The 17335-nt window shown below is 44.6% G+C and overlaps 1 protein-coding gene across 1 annotated transcript in view; it reads right to left on the bottom strand.

The window, feature by feature from the left end:
- The window catches only part of BCAS1 (brain enriched myelin associated protein 1), a gene marked incomplete at its 5' end in the record, with an annotated part of 73162 nt that overhangs the window by 24995 nt on the left and 30832 nt on the right, over positions 1-17335 (bottom strand). The window contains 2 exons of the mRNA XM_081291414.1: positions 4696-4737; positions 13755-13967. Of these exons, the coding sequence (XP_081147540.1) occupies positions 4696-4737; positions 13755-13967 (255 nt within the window). The remainder of the gene's footprint in view (positions 1-4695; positions 4738-13754; positions 13968-17335) is intronic.

Below are 17335 nucleotides of genomic sequence, written 5' to 3' on the forward strand. Positions count from 1 at the left end.
ATGAACTTTGGAATTCGGATTCTCTAGTTCAGGGCACACAAATCTCACTGGTCATAACTAGGTCACTTCCTTATCCCTAGACTAATCATAGGTGAAGAGAACGGGTAAGAGGAAGATTAGCATGGCCCTAAAGTGGGTAATGAGCAGTTTGACTGACTGACCCTCGATTCTGAATTCTATTTGGCCTTTGAAACAACATGTTCTTTTTTTGTGTTCAAGGGCCTGGAAGGAAAGTCACTTCTGTAATAAAATGATAGATTGCATAATAACTTTGTAAACCACCCTTATCTGAGTGCCAATGGTTCCCTTGTGGGGTCTTTCCAAGTGCTGAGAGGTGTCAGCTCATGAATCCTAGGCCGAAAGTCCATTCTCCAAAACACAACAATTTTAGTAGGCAAAACAAATGGGGCTTCTAGAGACTTCCATCAGCTTTGAAGTCAGGCCAAGAAGTTGGCTTTCAGTAGCCAAGGAAAATCCACCGACATCCGGTGTGGGAACCCAGCACAATTTGGACTAAGTAAGGATCCAATTTGCATATGCAGACATGAGAATTCAATTTTTACTTGGATACTTCTCTGACTTCCTTTCAGGCTACAGCTTTGGAAAAAGTCATTCCCTATTTAGAATATATTAGTGCATCTGTACATTTTAATTTTAGGTTTTATGGATATAATTAAAATCAGACTTATGTCATATTTTATTTTTGTGTGAGCTATAGTTTAGAATTGAATCTCCCTTGCTTAACTTCAATAGGGAAGGTGTATACATTGTATAGGATTGGCCAGTATGTTTAACACGCAAAATATACCTTTCTGTAAAGGGGGTTACATATTACCTCAAATTTTATACCGTACTTATATTTTTTATTTTTTATTTATTGGTACCAGGGATTGAACTCAGGGGCACTCGACCAATGAGCTACATTCCCATCCCTGTTTTGTATTTTAAAATTTAGAGACAGGGTCTCACTGTGTTGCTTAGCACCTTGCCATTGCTGCGGCTGGCTTTGAACTGGTGATCCTCCTGTCTCAGCCTCTTGAGCCACTGGGATTACAGGCGTGTGCCTTTTGAAATTTTGTTTATATGGTTTTTCTTTTTTTTTTATTAGAGCTGTGAGTTTTGGGAACTAATTTATAGCAAAACAGATATCCTCCACTTAAAACTTCAGCCACCACATAATAATAATATTGGTATTTAAGGGTTTTACTTTAGATTCTTTTTTATTGGATTTATAATGTGATTATTTGGTTACAGAGAATTAGAGATTTTCTTTCCTACCCAGTGACTCTTTTTTTTTCTCATCTGTTTATAGCAGCCAGTTTTGCTTTGGGGCAACCATCCTCCCTGACTGATTGAAAAAGTCTCAGCCAACCAACCTGGTCTAGCTCCTTGGCATGTTGGCTTAGGGAAGGCAGCATCGGGTGGGCAGAGTGTGTTATTTTTACAATTATTCACTCCACCTTCTTGGGAAAGAATCACACATCTGTGCCCCTTGCTGGGTGACCTGCTTTAGTGAATGGGATATGAGTGGATATGACATAAGCCACATCTGAGCTGAGGCTTTAAGAGCCATTGTGGCTTCTCCCTGGCGTTCTTCTCTCCCCACAGGTCCTTGTGGAGGGACCGCTTATTTATGCTAGATCTCGGCAGAAAAAGACCACGTGAAATAGCCGTGGTAAATGTATAGCTGACTTGTGGCATAAGTGGAAAAAAAAAAGAGAGAAAGCTGTTGAAAGCCACTAAAATTTGGGGTTTGGTTGTTACTGCAACAAAACCTGGCAAAAGCTGACTAACAGAGCATGTGAACACATTTGAGCCAATGAAGGAGACAATTCCAGGACATGTGGGCTTGGACCTGGAGAGATCTCTCCTTTACTCAGGACTGGGTGATATGCTGTTGGAAAGCTGAGAAGGCACCCAGACCAAGAAGGCTGAGCCAAGGGAGAGTCCCGAGGGAATTTGAAACCAATTCTACTTCCCAGTGATGATGCTCAATACATTCCTTTTTCTTTCTCATCCAGGTTGTGCTTGGGTTTCACTGGCACCTAAAAGTTCTCTTATTAAGAGGGAAACAGCATAAGTGTACTTTGTCTTGGGAAGGAAGTTGTTTTCGTTAGTTAGAACATTAACTCAGTCCATTAACAACCCAACATTTCCAAATCACCACTGAAAGATTCAATAATTTCTGTAGTCTATATAGATATCATTTCTGATAGGATAAAAAGCATACCCCAGGAAAAACAGTAAACTCTTTTTTTTCTGATTAAATATGAATGGACCTTTCTGGGTGACAGATTGTTTTGGAAAGTTGGGCATAGAGAAATTTAAAAAAATAAATTCAATTCTATTTGACCCAGAAAAAGCCAGGAGTGAGAGTCCTCTTGTGACCTGGCCAATCGCATCTGACTGCTCTACAGCCAGGGTTCCGGGGCCACATATTGTTTTGACCGATGCCACCTCTCCCATTAAGTTTTTCCTTTTTACATATCCCTTCTCTTCATGGGGACACCCATGTCATTTTATTTGGAGATTTAATCCTCATGACGGGGAAGAACTCAAAGATGACCTTGTAGCCTGGTCACTAACGATTACATTGGGGGTCACCCAGCTTTCTTGCAAAAGGTCCTGCCGCTCGCATGGTCTCTGTGAACCCCAGCTCTGCAGCCCTAACAGCAAAGCAGCCACAGGTGACGTGGTAGGAGTGAGTCTGGCTGTGTCCTAATAAAACATTATCAGCACACACTGAGATTTGAATTACAGTTTCCACACGTCATGAAATGTTATTCTTTCCATTTTTTTTCAAACAATTCAAAAATGTAAAAGCCATTCTTGGCTCACTGGCTGTTCAAAACAGGTACTGGCCTGGACTTGCCCAGGAGCTGTAGTTTGCTGATGCCTAAATTTCTGAGTGCTTCCTGAGATTTGGGCAGTGAGGTGAGCACAATACATGCCTTATCTCTCCTGATTCTTCCCCAATTCATGAAGTGCTGGTAATGTTCTTATCACCACCTGGAGATGATGGGGCCCAGATATGACAACTATTAACTTCACTCCCTCTGGGAGAGGGGCAGTTAGAAGATGAAATATTGAGCTTTAAAAATAGAAAAGTAAGTTCTAGGGCTAAGTACATTAAACACTCTTTATGATGCTTCTTTGTTTTCTTAGGAAACTAATTTGCCTTTTTTTCATATCCTCATCAACTTTTGTGCTGTCTTTTGGTATTCAGAATTTATGTTTTGATTCACATTTATATTACCATTTCAAGCTTCCTACTAGAAAATGAAATCAGATCAACTCTGCATTTTAGCATCTGAGCTACTGCAGACATCCCGAGGTGAGCAGCTACACTAAACATCCCCCAATGAAGTTTCTCTTCAGAAACTCAGAATCTCAGTGCTAACTGGGGCTCCAAATTCAACCTGAAGCTTGTAACATTTAAACTTCATGGGAAAAGACCTGTGGGCTTCCTCGTTGCAGGTTCCTGAAGGTCTAGAGACTTTGACTCTCTAGAAAATAGTCAATAAATTCATGAGAACTTTCTGGAATCATGAGAAGCCTGAGCTTTGCTGAGCTCCTCAGTTTGGTTCAAGAAATAAAGGAAGGCAAGGATTGAGAAAGGGATCGATACACAACAAAAACAAGCAGATTGAAAAGATTTTCTCCTCAAGAGAGTCATAACAGCCATTCTAATTTCCCTTCCATATCATGGATAGCATTTCTGGAATGTATTTGGATTCTCAACATCTGTTCAGTTCCAGTAACTAGATAAAAATGAAAATGCAAACTATCCGTGGCAGTGAACAAGAGACACCAGAAGGATCCAAACAGATTTTGCTTTGGCAAAATGAAGATGTTTTGTTTCTACCTTAAGGAGCTGTGGATTCACTTATCCTCACTTATAAGATTATCCAAAGACCGTGCTTCCTTCAGGAATGAGAGCAGCTCTCTTGGGCCTGAAACTCATGAGGCCCATTTATTAATCTCCCTGGAAAATGTTTTCTTTTTTTTTAAATACACACACACACAGACAAACACACACACACACACACACACACACACACACACATACACACACACCAGCACCACCACCGTGGCACTACATGTGACACCATTTCTTTGGACATGAATGTACTATCTTGAAAATTTTGAGCATCTTTTGAGGCCAGGAGTATCTGACCTTGGTTAAAGGTAGAGTGCCCCCTGTCTGTCAGATGCAGACCCACGGAGTACCCTCTCCAACTGAGACCAGCTTCCACAGCTGCAAGATGTTCTCCTGCTTGAGGCAGCTGCCTGTCCTGGGTACCAACCCAAATTAGTAAGAATCAGGATCACCATGGAGATGAAGGTGAAGGAGCAGTCAAGGCAGAAGCAGGAGATGCAGCATCATTATCCCTTATGGAAGTGCCAAGCCATTCCTACGTGCTGTAGACTCTTTCACCCCTAAATGATAACAAATGATAAAGCAGCATGCTTTCCTCCTGCAATTATTTTGCGTCAATTCAATGGGAGTTTCAAAAAATTCATTCAGTGTTGTTCCCCTTTGGCCCCTAGTCACAAGACAGGGTGAAAGAGTCCAGAGCGGATGATTATACCTGGAGCATGCAACAACACAGGATCCCAGGGTTGGAAAAGCCCAATGGTCCAACATGCCCAAGCTGAGAGGGGGATGATTCTGTCATCGAATGTCTCACTTACATTTTCTTCTGCACCTGGGGCGACTGATTCCTCTTTAACTGACTAAAGGAAGATAAAAACAAATGTGAGAATCAAGATGTTACCCCCCCCCCCCAAATAATAAGTTACACAAAAGCAAAGGGCTCTTAGGGCTGGCAGTTCTCTGATGTTGAAATGCTCATCTAGACCTTGTTCCAAAAAGAACTTGGAAGATGCTGATGAGCGCAAATAGTATAACAAGATAATACAAGTTGTGCATTTTAAAATGCAAACAACTTACAGGCACAGCCAGGCTCAAATGGAACACAGAGAGGGGCTGCCACGGAAGACACAAGCCACAAAGCCTTGCCTGGGGGAAAGCCACGCCTTGGCCTTCATGTTTTTCTAGTAGCTGATGATAAGAGGGAACGATTTTTAATTCGCTCAATTGATAGTATTAGGTAAAAACAAACAAGCTGCTCAGGAATATTCTAGCAGTAGGCTGAGAAGTGCACCCACGATCCTCAGGTTCTCATGACTGTCCTGTCACGAGCAGGTCCTCAGCCTTTTCCTGACCTTGGCATTGGAAGCCACTTCTTACATCATCCCTTGATCTGGGCCAGTGTCATCGTGCTGAAGTTTAAACACTCTGGGGAGAGCCAGAGGTCGGGGGTCTGATCCATCCAACTCCACACAGTTGCACTCCCTGGAGTAATTCTGCATCTCCTGTCCTGTCCTAATATCTCAGCTCTATTCTGAAGCTCCAACGTCGGATGTCATCTTTGCCTCTTTCCTTGGGTTGTCCTTAAACTTTTTGGGGGGAGAGTGTTAGTGGTTTCAGACCAATTTGATACTCAAATTAGTAGATCTGGACTCTCCTCCCATAAACAAAGTACTTTTTAAATAATTGCAGGGTGTTCATAGACCTTCTGCATCTCTCCTCTTTATTCCAGGGCAAGAACTCTTCCCTGCATCTCTGCTGGTACAAGACCCACCCTCCCCTGTAACAGGTGCAGTGTGAGCCACGCAAGGGAAGCGGTATTTACAGATGTCTTTCACAGTGGCACCTTGCTTCCACTACCCGGCAAAGTGCCTCCAAGTAGCAAGTACTGAGGGCCCCTTTGCACAGTACTGCAAGAATAGCACAGAGGGGCAAAGTCACTTGTTTAGGCTAAACAGCTAAAAAAGGAGAAGCAGTGTTTCCAGAAGCTAAGTTTCTCTCTTGCCAACACGACTTTAAGGATGAAAATATGTACTTTTATTTGTGTGTGTTTGCCTGGGTAAAAAAGGTGTCCATGGAAGGACTGTAACATTTCTGGAAGCTTCCGACTGTCAGAAAATGATAGCACATGCAGAAGGAATTTGGGAGGAGCTCTGCTTTCTTGGAACTGTGCCCTGATTGCGTGCTGTTGAACACGATGCACAGGTAAAGAATCAAATGCTGTTTTAAAAGCGGAACCTCCTCAAGCCTGACCCACAGAAGTTTCAGGAATAAATAGACCATCTACGTTAGACTGAGAAAAACCCTCTTACTATCTAAAAATAGACCGGGGGGGGGGGTTTCAACCCTCCTTCCTGTCCTATCCAGTTGTACTGAGACTTCTTTGTGTCTGTGATTTCCTTGTCTGGAAAGTCCCTGAATTTTGATTTCTCACTGTATTCTTGAAGACACTGGGAACCTGGAGCAGGTGACAGATGGGAATAGAAGGAGCTCGATCTGAACACTCAAGTTTCCTTGATCTTTGTTATGTTTTCAGACTGCCAAATCTTTCTGCTGTTTTGAAAACTGGCCTTACAAATATTGCCTGTTCCAAACAAATATTTTTAAAAGTTATTCTACCAGCAAAAGTTCCTTATTTTGTGAAATTTGTCTGCGTGAGCATCTACCAACTGCAATAATTTTCATAGCATGTTCTCATCTTTGACTTGTTCATGTGTCACCAGTTTATTTGATATTTTCTATACATTAACCATAGATTTACTTAAATATATTTGAAAAGAAAGTTTCTTATTATTACAGTAAATGGTATCACATTAATATTACTATTGCTTCTTGTTTAGCTTCTTATTATCACAGTCAATGTGTACCATTGACTGTGATAATAAGAAGCTAAATGGTAACACAAAAGAAATCATAAGAATCATAAGAAACTTTATGTAATCATAAGAAACTTTCTTTTTCAAATGTAATACCATTTACTATAATAATAATATGTATACAATACATATTAAAATAAATACGACGAATGAAGCAAACACTTATTAAGTTCTAATAAGGTTTAAGTCTTTGTAAAAAGGGAGCCCAGCAAGGGCTAACACAGTGGTAAATGCTTGTTAATATCAAGAAGGGACATTCTTCTTGACATCACCACAAGGACAGGAATAGAATGGAAAAAGGAGAGAACTGTACTGTGCAGCCAGCGAAATGTTTTCTAGGGCTATCTCCAAGAACTGCCTCAAATTGTTTTGAACTTTTTGTACATTTGCAAATAGGGCTACAGGTGCAGGCTGCATGTGAGCAGTGATTGACTCGAGCAGTTCATGTAGTGGGAGTCCAGGTTCTGGTCACCGGTTAGCATGTGGCTCATCTGAGGAAGTATGCTACATGGCGACTGGTACATGGCGACTATAGAGTCAGGTCCAAGTTCAGAGTTTCAACTGTGTGACCTGGTTTAGTAATCACTCCTCTCTGAGCTGATTATTAGCCTGTTCGTGGTCACGCGTTGTTTCAGGAGTAAAGCTCATTCAGGGGAAAGCCTCGAAGAAACAGAGTGAGCTGCTGGCTGGGTCCAGCCCACACAGTCCTCCTGGGCCTCACAAGAGTACCCCGTTTACATGGGGCTAGAGAGTCTGGAAGTTGTGTGGACAGGTGGGGACAACTCGAGTGGTGTCTATAATTAAATGCTCGTTAATATCAGGTTTCTATAGACTCTTCTAGAAACCAGAGTATATGAAGTAGAACAGAAAGAAAAATTTCAAGAAATCAGCCCCAGAAGCAGAATTCACCTGTGGAAATTAGAACTGTAGATGAACCCATCACCTCCAGGGCCAGGGCAGCTGGTGGCTGGTGGCCACTCAGTCCAGCTCAGCTGCTGTTGAGTTGTCTGGGAAGAGAGGGCCAAGGATGGATCTTCTACATGGTGTCACTCTGGGGCCTGAGTGGCTGCAGGGGGCTTCCCCAGAGCTGAGCGGGAGCTGGGGGTGTGCTTTCTTCCTGCTACCTTGCAAATGGCAGGTGAACTGCTGGCTGGCTGCTGAGGCCCCACAGGGGTGATGGGGGTGGGGGAGAGTTGTCATGCAACTTTTCCTTGGTGTCTCTGATGGCAGTGGTGTGGCTGGGGGCAGAGACATATGGCAGCCCAGACTGACTCACAGTCATCTGTCTTGGATTCCTTCACAGGATGTGGGGCATCATTTATTTATGAATCCTGAAGACTGCTGTTGTTTATTTTGTACATATAAAGCACTTAGCATAGTGTTTGCACATAGTATGGGTTCAAGTAATGGTAGCAATTGTTATGAATGCGGGGAAGAAGTGACATCAGCTAGGTTTATTCCACTTCCTTAAGACTTTTCTTGATGAATTCTATGTTGTTTTGGAAAGTCCTTAAGTCTGCTCAGGCCAGAAGTATGTTTGCTCCTGGAATCCTCATGAACAGATATTTTTTAACACTGCTTCGGGTTCTAGTTGGCATGGGGTAGGAAAGGATGTGGGTCTCAGTTACAATCTTGGTGACTCACTCTTTATAGTACAATGGCACATTGACCCGTATAAATAAAAAATGCCAGGTCACACTAACCGGAGCCCATTGTGGCAGTGTTTGGAGATCTTTACTGTGTATATTTTGGGCTGCCTTAATGAGCCCACCCAGCTGTCAACTTGAGCAGTGTGTTTTATGACATTGTCCAAATCACTGACAAAAAAAAAAAAGTCAACAGGATTAAGAGCAGATTCCAGAGAGCTCCATGCCGCGTTGTTTTCCTCCTTAATGGACCCCCTTCAGTGGCTTGCACCCCTGCACTGGATTAGCATACTTTAGACACCACTGGAGAGAACCCAGGAAGACAGTCTTCTGTTAACAAAGACAAAGGTAATGATGGCAACCCACGCTCTTGGGCTAGGTGTCACTTAACTGTGGGTTCCGTGGATGCAGACTGCCCTTCACCTCCAGGCTCCGTTCCAGCATCTAGAAGCTTTTGCTCCCACCCTAGCGTCTTCCTTCCCTGTTGAGGTCTCAGCTCTTCTCTGCTTCTCCCGAAAGCAGACTCAGGCACCACCACACACCCATGGAGCTGGGTCTCTGAGCCAAGCCTGGATCTCCTGTTCTGCCTCTATTTGTCCCAGTGTGGCTTCCACGTTCAGTCCACGGTAACAAATGAAGGTCTGGGCAACGTCCTCTCCCCTTTCTCTGACAGTTCAGAGGAAGCCTATGGGGTGGGGGAGCCAGGAGAGCAGATTTCTATTCGTTATTTCCACTGCCAGTGAGCGCATGGAGGTGGGTGACCTCCGAAGAGGAGAGAGGAGAGACGCTGGACTCTTCAGCACTAGGACCGGGTTTGGAAGGGAACTGCTGAGACAGGAAGAAGAACTGGATGTCAAGGAAGCAGCTCTCTGCAGAGTAAGCGAGAGAACAGAATGATTCCAGGCAAGGTCCAGGCTCTTAGATTGAGGGCATTTTTCAGGTCCTGGACCTCTTGGGGTAGTCAAGAAGCACAGTGTGAGACTAACACTCAGGTGTCAGAACAGAATCACTGTCAGTCTCCTTCAACGAACTGGCACCTGGCTATTGCCAGAATCTATAGACAGTCCAGCTTCATTAGCAATAATAAAAGTTGCACTGTGCAATCTACAGGATCCTGTTTAGACCTGTAGGGCTATTTTGAAGATATTCCAGATACTAAGAAAGAGAAGCTAAGTGGCACATAACCTATGACCATGAACTTGAATGACAATGACTCCTCTTCTTTAAAAGTGAATTCAGTTCCTAAATGGAAGATTCTTTAAAATACATTCACGTGGTGGCACTAAAGTCAGCAGATCCTGGTGGGTCTCCTCTAAGCATCCTTTTCATCACATGACAGCTGTTCTGGGTTGGCTTGTTTCACAGTGGGCCTGAGACTTATCCTATTAAACCCACAGTATTCAGCCTCCAAGTAGGTGCTCCTGTGCCTCCCCAGCCACACACCCAGGCTTCCTAACCAGAATCCCCCAGGAAGGCTTACGGGTCTGCTTGAACACCTAGCCCAGGTGACTCAGAGCAGCGCGTGGGAATTCTAAGCTTACTTCAACCTGCACTGACTGCACCCTTTTTCAATCCCCAAGCCTTTGTACCCTGGTCACTGCAGTTTACCCTGGACTGCAAACTTCCCTGGGTGGAATGGAGCTATGCTCACAGAATCCCAGTCCCTTGGCCTCCCAGTGATTATGAGAGGTAGTTGACGCTGACAGGGTTTGTGGTGGAGGAGTCCGAGGCCCTAGGGGGTCAGCCATCTGCCACTTTCAAGCAGCCAGGGGCCTGGGACTGAGATTCGAAGGTGTATCTGGGTGATGTTAAGACCCACATTACTGTTCCACTCCAGTATTTGCCCCCCAGGAGAAGGCAGGGGAGGGCTATTTTGAAGATATTCCAGATACATGTGCAGGTGTACACACAAATGTGTGTTTATCATGCTCCTCCAAATACATCGCACGACTGAGTGACAGAGAGCCAACCATTCCTGTGGTCACTATGCACTGAGGGTGGGAAGCCACATGGTCTCAGGTGCTGTGTGTGTACAGTTTCTGGTTCCTTATTACCACATTGCAAGATAAACTAAGTTCTCATTTTACAAATAAGAAAACAGGAGCTCAGGTCAAGTAATTTTTCCAGGGCTACACAGTCCATTTTTTTTCCTGATTTGCTACATATAAGAGGTTCACAGGCTGGGGCTGTAGCTCAGTGGCAGAGCGCTTGCCTAGTATGTGTGAGGCACTGGGTTTGATCCCTAGCACTGCATAAAACACTAAACAAATAAAGGCATGCTGTCCATCTTCAACTATAAATTTTTTTTAAAAGAATTTCATGATTATTTATCTCAACCCTTTCATTCAACAGATGAGGAAAAGGAAAGCCAAAAAATTTAAATAACTTGTAAGACCAGCCAGCTAGTGACAGCTCAGTTGACCCAGAGCAATCATGGGCATATTTAGACCAGGTCACTGGATATTAAACAGTTTTTTTTTTTGAAAGTACAATTTAATTTAAAATTAATTTCATCAAAGGCTATTTTTGTTTTTTTAATTTTATATTAAGTACTTCTTCAGCAATCAGGACCACAAAATCAAAATGACTAATACTTTCATCCCTACTGCCTGTTCTGGGGAGAAAAAAAATCTATTTCTGAAGTTCATGGCCACAGACTTGGAAACATGTTTAAAAGCTTCTCAATTAAAAGCAGAGAAGGAAGTGGGTAGGGTTGGCTGTTAGTGAAAATGTACAAGTTGTCTAGAGTTTTCCTTTGTGTTTTTCAAGATCTGCACAAGGCTGATTTTATCATGACGACCTTTCTAATTTAAAGAAGAGAAAGCAAAGGCCCTGGGTCTGTTCCCCACTGGAATGACCCCGTCCCACAGGAACAGGGCTCTGAGAGGGCCAGCGGCTTTTCTCCCTGCAACTGTCTTCGCCTTGCCCTCCGTACCAGCTGGCACAAAAGCCCGGGCACAGGGGGGCACCCGGAAGGCTCCAGATGAGTGAAACTCCCCTCTTTTCCTTCCTTGCAGAACATTTCCATCTGACTGGGTTAGAGAGGGAAGTCAGGATACCAGTGATTTGGTTTGAATTCCTCTTAAGTTCACGAGGTTTAATAATCCACCGAATAAAGGTGCCAAAGGCAGCCAGCATGATAAGGTCCTTGGCTGGGAGATGAACTCATGTGGTCCTGAGGATGGCTTCCCGTGGGGAGACTGGTAGAGCAGGTACGCAGAGGGAGCTTAGCGGCTTCCCCACTGGGCATCACAGGATGGAGCTGTTGGCAGGGGGAGTTTCACCCTCCTGTGACATTGCGACAGGCACAGACAGCGGCTGCCCTTAGCTGCTTCTGTGGCAGGTGGAGTTGGGTTTGGCTGTAGCATGTCCTCTCGATTTATTTCTAAGATATGGGTGCTGCTCTAATTTGCATTTCACAAGTAAGGGAAGCCGGAGAGGTGAACTGTCGCTCAAAGCCAGGTCTGTCCAAACGCATGACTCTTGGTCCTCGGTCCATCACCTGCTGTCCAGCATGTGTGGTCTGTTGCGCCACCCAGTGTGCTGCTCAGGCTCACACGTGGGGACAGCCTTGTCCTGGCACGACTGCACCCCCCGCTGCTAAAGCCAAGCCGAGTTCCCCTGGTGGCTCCTGTCAGTGGCGGAGCACCGTGGCGTACTGACCCACCTGGCCAGGGTGGACTCTCCATGTGGGCATTCAGACTGTCAGATTCCCTCTGGTTGGGCCAAGATGCACCACCCTCCGTCCAGCCCTCTCTCTCCTTCCTTCCCAGCCACTGCAGATGTCAGCCCTCACCTGGGCTCAGTGCTCTCCAGCTCCCTGTACCCCTGAGAGCCATCACAGGCAATTTCCTTCAATAAACCTCTAGGATGTTACTTCTGCCTTGGTATGTGCTTCTTGAAGGGCCAGTACTTAACATTAATGCCATTATTATATAACACTTTCCTTTAATTGGTCCTTTTAAAACTAAATACATTTGTTCTCGCCCTGAGCAAAAATGCATGTTAAATCCCAAGTTTAATCTGCTACCTTTATTTCCGCCATACACGTGTGTGTATGTACACATATACACATAGGTACACATGTACACACACGGATATGAATGGATAGATGATAATTATTTAATTAAATGTACAAACATGGGTCACTGAGGTCACCTCTCTTGTCCCTAATATATGCATTTAACGCATCAGAAATTGTTCCCTACATTATGTTGCTAGTAAAAGACTTTTAAAAATAAGTAATGGTGATTAGGGAGAAAGAAGGATGGGAACAGAATGTCAGTTGACCTCTTCCAAGGTTTCCACGAATTATCGGATTCTGTGTTCTGAGAAGAACCTGGAAGGAAGATTTCTGTACAACAGGAAACAGACTGGAAAGACGCTCCGAAGTCCAGCTGGATTCTGGACAATAGGGTGAAACCGACGCCACAGTGACATCTGGATCTGTCATCTGCTCTGCACAGTGTGCCAAGTGGCACAGACGTTTTAACGAAACTGCTAAGTTGGGTTTTCTCGGCTCTATGAATTTCCACCCCCCCCCCCAACTTCTTGCTCATCTTTTGGCCGAATTTAAGCCAGGAAGGAGTGTCCTGGACATGTGTGGCAGCTGGGGCCTGCTGAGCACGGTGAGTCAGGAGTGGCCCCACCCACCACTTCCTGGCAAAGCACATACCTCCCGCACATTAATTTCAAAAGGGGAAACTATCAGATAGTGGTTTGACTTTTCCTGCCCCAGAAAACAGTCTGCGCTTGCCCTGGTGGACACACTAGCTTTCTCAAAGGAGAGTGGCTCCCGTAGACTGACTCTAGCTGAATGGGAAGGGATGACACGGAGGCCATTTATCCACCAGGACAGACAGGATAACGTGACATCCCAGAAGGTTCACAAAACCATGGAAGAACACAACCCTTTCTCAGGAAGCCAAGTCATTCAAAGAATGAGAAATTCTACTTGTTCATTTCAATTTCTTTCCCACGAAACACCTGTTCGTAAACATGATAGGCATTTCATTCTTCCTGGAGTACAGCAGGATCCTTGGTTCAATGTCAAGTGGAGTCACATTGGAGAGGAAAGCAGGAGGAAGGAGGAGGAGGAGGAGGAGGAGGAGGAGGAGGGGAGGAGGAGGAGGAGGAGAAGAGGAGGAGGGAGAGGGGGAGGAGGAGGAGGAGAAGGGGAGGAGGAGGAGAGGAGGAGGGGAGAAGGAGGGGAGGAGAAGGGGAGGAAGAGGGGAAGAGGAGGAGGAGGAGGAGGGGAAGCTGCTATACTTGGTTGAGTACAGCAACTAGACCAAAAGAAATAGATTCTCAAGTCATCTTAGCCCCAAGGACTCTGCAAACTTCTAAAATCCAATTTACCTTTTTCCAAAACAGTTTGCCCAGAGGCAGAGAGGTGGGTCCTGACTTCTCCTTGCCGCCTTCCTTGGTGGTTTCAGGCCCAGGCAAGGACTGCACGGCACCTGAAGGGCTGCAGCCTTTGGGGCTCCTGGCTGTCCCTGGAGTCTCCTGGGGTGTGAAGTTGGCTTTGTCTGACTTGAGGTTGGCTGAAGTGGTGGGTGACTTCTCAGCATCCTGAAGAGTTTTAAAATAGGGGGTGGGGATTCAGAATGATTTGATTATTTCAAGAGTGAAAGATCTCTTCTTTGTACCCCTGGGCTCGGGTGGTACATAATGGTAATATTTTTTTTCTTTATAATTTTCTGTATTTTCCAAATTTCAACTGTGAATATGAATCTGTGTTAAAAATCTCAAAGAAATTTGGGATATATATATTTTTTTCTTTTGGAAAACAACCAGAGGATCATTCATGATGCTTTTGTGAGTGACTCTAGGGGGTCGGGAAGGGACACTTTGCTGCCAGAATGTGGCGCTAGCTCCAAGTGCTTTGATTGTCTTCTCCTCGGGACACATTTCACGCACCCCAGCGCACGCACATTTTTTGAGAAATATTCTATCATCATGTGTGGGTTTACTAATCCAAATGGAAAATTAAGGAAAAGTGATGATAAATATAGTTCCGATAGAACCTCTGAAATTCCTTCCCCACGTTCCACTTTGGAGATCACCATCCAGCTCTGAGGCATAAGGCAGCTGGACTGAGCTTGGTGAAGGGGTTTTGAACTGCATGTGTCCACGAAGGAATTCTTTGCTTTTAGGTTCAGCCCCATGCTCCACAGTGGAAACGTCTTCAATGTCACTTCTTTTGTCCCAACTCCCTCTCTCCCTCCTACCCTCTTCCCCTTCCCCTCATCTCTCTCCCTTTCCCTCCTCCCTCTCTCTCCCTTTCCCTCCTCCCTCCCTCTCCTCCCTCTCTCTCCCCTTTCCTCCTCCCTCTTCCATCTTCCTCTCTCTTCCCTCCCCTTACTCTCTCCTCCTCCTCCTTCCTCCCACTCTCTCCTCTCTTCTTGCTCATCTTCCTCGCACCCTCCCTATCTCTCTCTTTCTCCCCATGTGACTTTGCTAAAGTCTGGTCCTAAGACATCTGATATCTGCAGGGAGGTGGTATTAATCCCTGTGCTCTGTCTCCTGTTGAGTCACTGGATAAAGAATGATGGTCACATTTTTTTTTTTTCTGGACATGAGTGAATACTGGCATTAAAAACTCTAATACCAGGTTGATCTGACCTGACTTCTCCACCCTAAGCAGCTTCACTTTATGATTTTGGATCTGGTGCAATTTGTGATTCAACCCTCTTAAATTCCCAGGGCTGTCGTATCTTCAACTACATTTTCTCACTAAAAGAAAAAATAACCTGGCGTTGAAAATGGGGTGTGGACAAATAAGGAAGTTTCATATTATTTTTGGTACTGGACAGAGTCTTAAAGTCCATCTGGCCCAGTATTTAAATTTTCAGATAAAGAAAGCAAAACCCGAGATGCACTGGACCAGGTGTGTAGCCCGGCCTCATATCTGGACTGCTGATCTGGTCCCTGCGCTCACATACAGTACGTGGGCTCCCTGAGGGTGTGTTCAGTAACACGAATTCACTCTCTGGTGCAGGATGTGACATCTCGCCCAGGTTCTGAGTTGTTTACTGAGCAAACTCTAAGATCAAATCAAGACAAAGGAGTGGAGCATAGAAATGGTACTGGGATAACCCAGTTCCATTCAAGATACGCAAAGTGCATAATGCTAGAATTTAAAATGACTTCTGCCTTTTACAGAGAGTGAACTCGTGATTACGATTCAGCATTAAGAATGCTTCAAATGTGCTTGGGCCCCTGGTACTATTTTAGCCCTAAATGGCCATTAAATTCAAGGGGAAGCACCCACCCATCTCCTAAGCAGCTTGTTTTCTTTTTTCAGAAAAATATTAGGAAATATCGTCTATTCATTGACAAACACATTCCGTAGCTTTCCACGAGCCATGGCGTATGCGGAGTACCAGGGCTACGCGTCCTCTTGGAGAGAACGACAGTGAATAAATAATTCCACAGGTATAAAATTTCAAGTGGGAAAAGTGTTGGAGGAGTAGGAGGATCAGTGCCACCAAAAGACAAAAGAAAGCACTTCCAAACACTTAAAGCAAGAATTGCAGCCACATGTGACAACCAGGAGGGCTTTACTCAGGAACGGAGGTGGCTGGAAATCACAGGGAGGAGCTGCCCTAGCCCCTCTGTCAAGGGGACCCATTTTCTTGGGGGTGATCATCAAGATTGGACATTAACATGGTCTGTGGCCATGCAAAGGGTCCCAGAAATAAGCAGATTCACAGTGTGTCTGTGGTATTAAATTCCACTGGGAGAAGTGTGGTGAGGAGAGCTTGTCCAGAGCCTTCACACAGGAGCTGATGATGGGAGGGTGGCTGAGCAACACTTCTATCCTGAGGGGCTTCCCTGGGAGGTGCCCCTCTCCTCCTGCTGGGTGCACCCAGAGACCATGGGCATGATAGTAAAATGATAATTCCTTAATTTTTTCTTTTTTGGTACCTAGGATTGAATCCAGGGGCTCTTAACCACTGAGCCACATCCCCAGCCCTTTTTAATTTTGAGACAGTGTTTCGCTAAATTGTTAGGGCCTCGCTAGAGTGCTGAGGTTGGCTTTGAACTTGTGATCCTCCTGCTTCAGCCTCCCAAGCCACTGTGATTACAGGTGTGCACTACTGTATCCGGCTGTAACATAACGCCCCTAATGCACTTGTGTAACTGTTGGTTGACTCTGCATCTCCCCTGCTAGACTTTGAGCCCCTTGAGGGAGAGAAGTTCTTGATCTCTGTGACACCCTAGCTCCACTTGGGACCAAATCCTGGCACAAAACTGATGTTCACTCACTGACTGACTAAATGAAAGAGGCCAGAGAGAGGTACTCACAGGATGCTGCTGTATCTGGCTTCCTGACTCTAAAGTCCATTCATCTTTTCATCCCTGCCCACTCCTTTCCTTATGTCTCAAAGAAGTTCCTCAAACGGTGTCCATCCAAATGTTCATTAGCCAAATTAATAGTCTTTGTTTGCATTATGGGAGAGGCTACAAAAACTCTAACCATGATTTCAGAGGCAATTTCATGAATGGGATTACCAGATTTAAAATTAAAATGAAAATATAGAATGCCCCATTAACTTTGAACTTCAGATCAACAAAGAAAAAATTTCTAGCTTCAATATGTTCCCAATATCTTGCTGGACATATTTAAATTTATATAAAATAATTTATTATTTTTTTAAATATGAAATTTGAATTTAATGGGACACTGCATTTTATCTGGTGACTGTACCCAGGAAACTCTAATGGATCAGATAGGAATATTACACATAAGTGGCCTTACCTTCTGAGCAGGTTTTCATGTCATTAACACATGGAGTATGGGAGAGAGGAGGTGTTAGGAAAATAGAGACTTTACAAAAACCAATGAGTGAGTGGCAGAGCATCACCTGAGCCTGCTGCCTCATTGAGGTGTCCCTGAGAAAGCCCAGGAGAGGGCCAGTGTTTCAGGCAGCACA

The sequence above is a fragment of the Spermophilus citellus genome (assembly GCF_964194105.1).
Source record: "Spermophilus citellus genome assembly, chromosome: 4".
Classification (NCBI taxonomy): domain Eukaryota; kingdom Metazoa; phylum Chordata; class Mammalia; order Rodentia; family Sciuridae; genus Spermophilus; species Spermophilus citellus.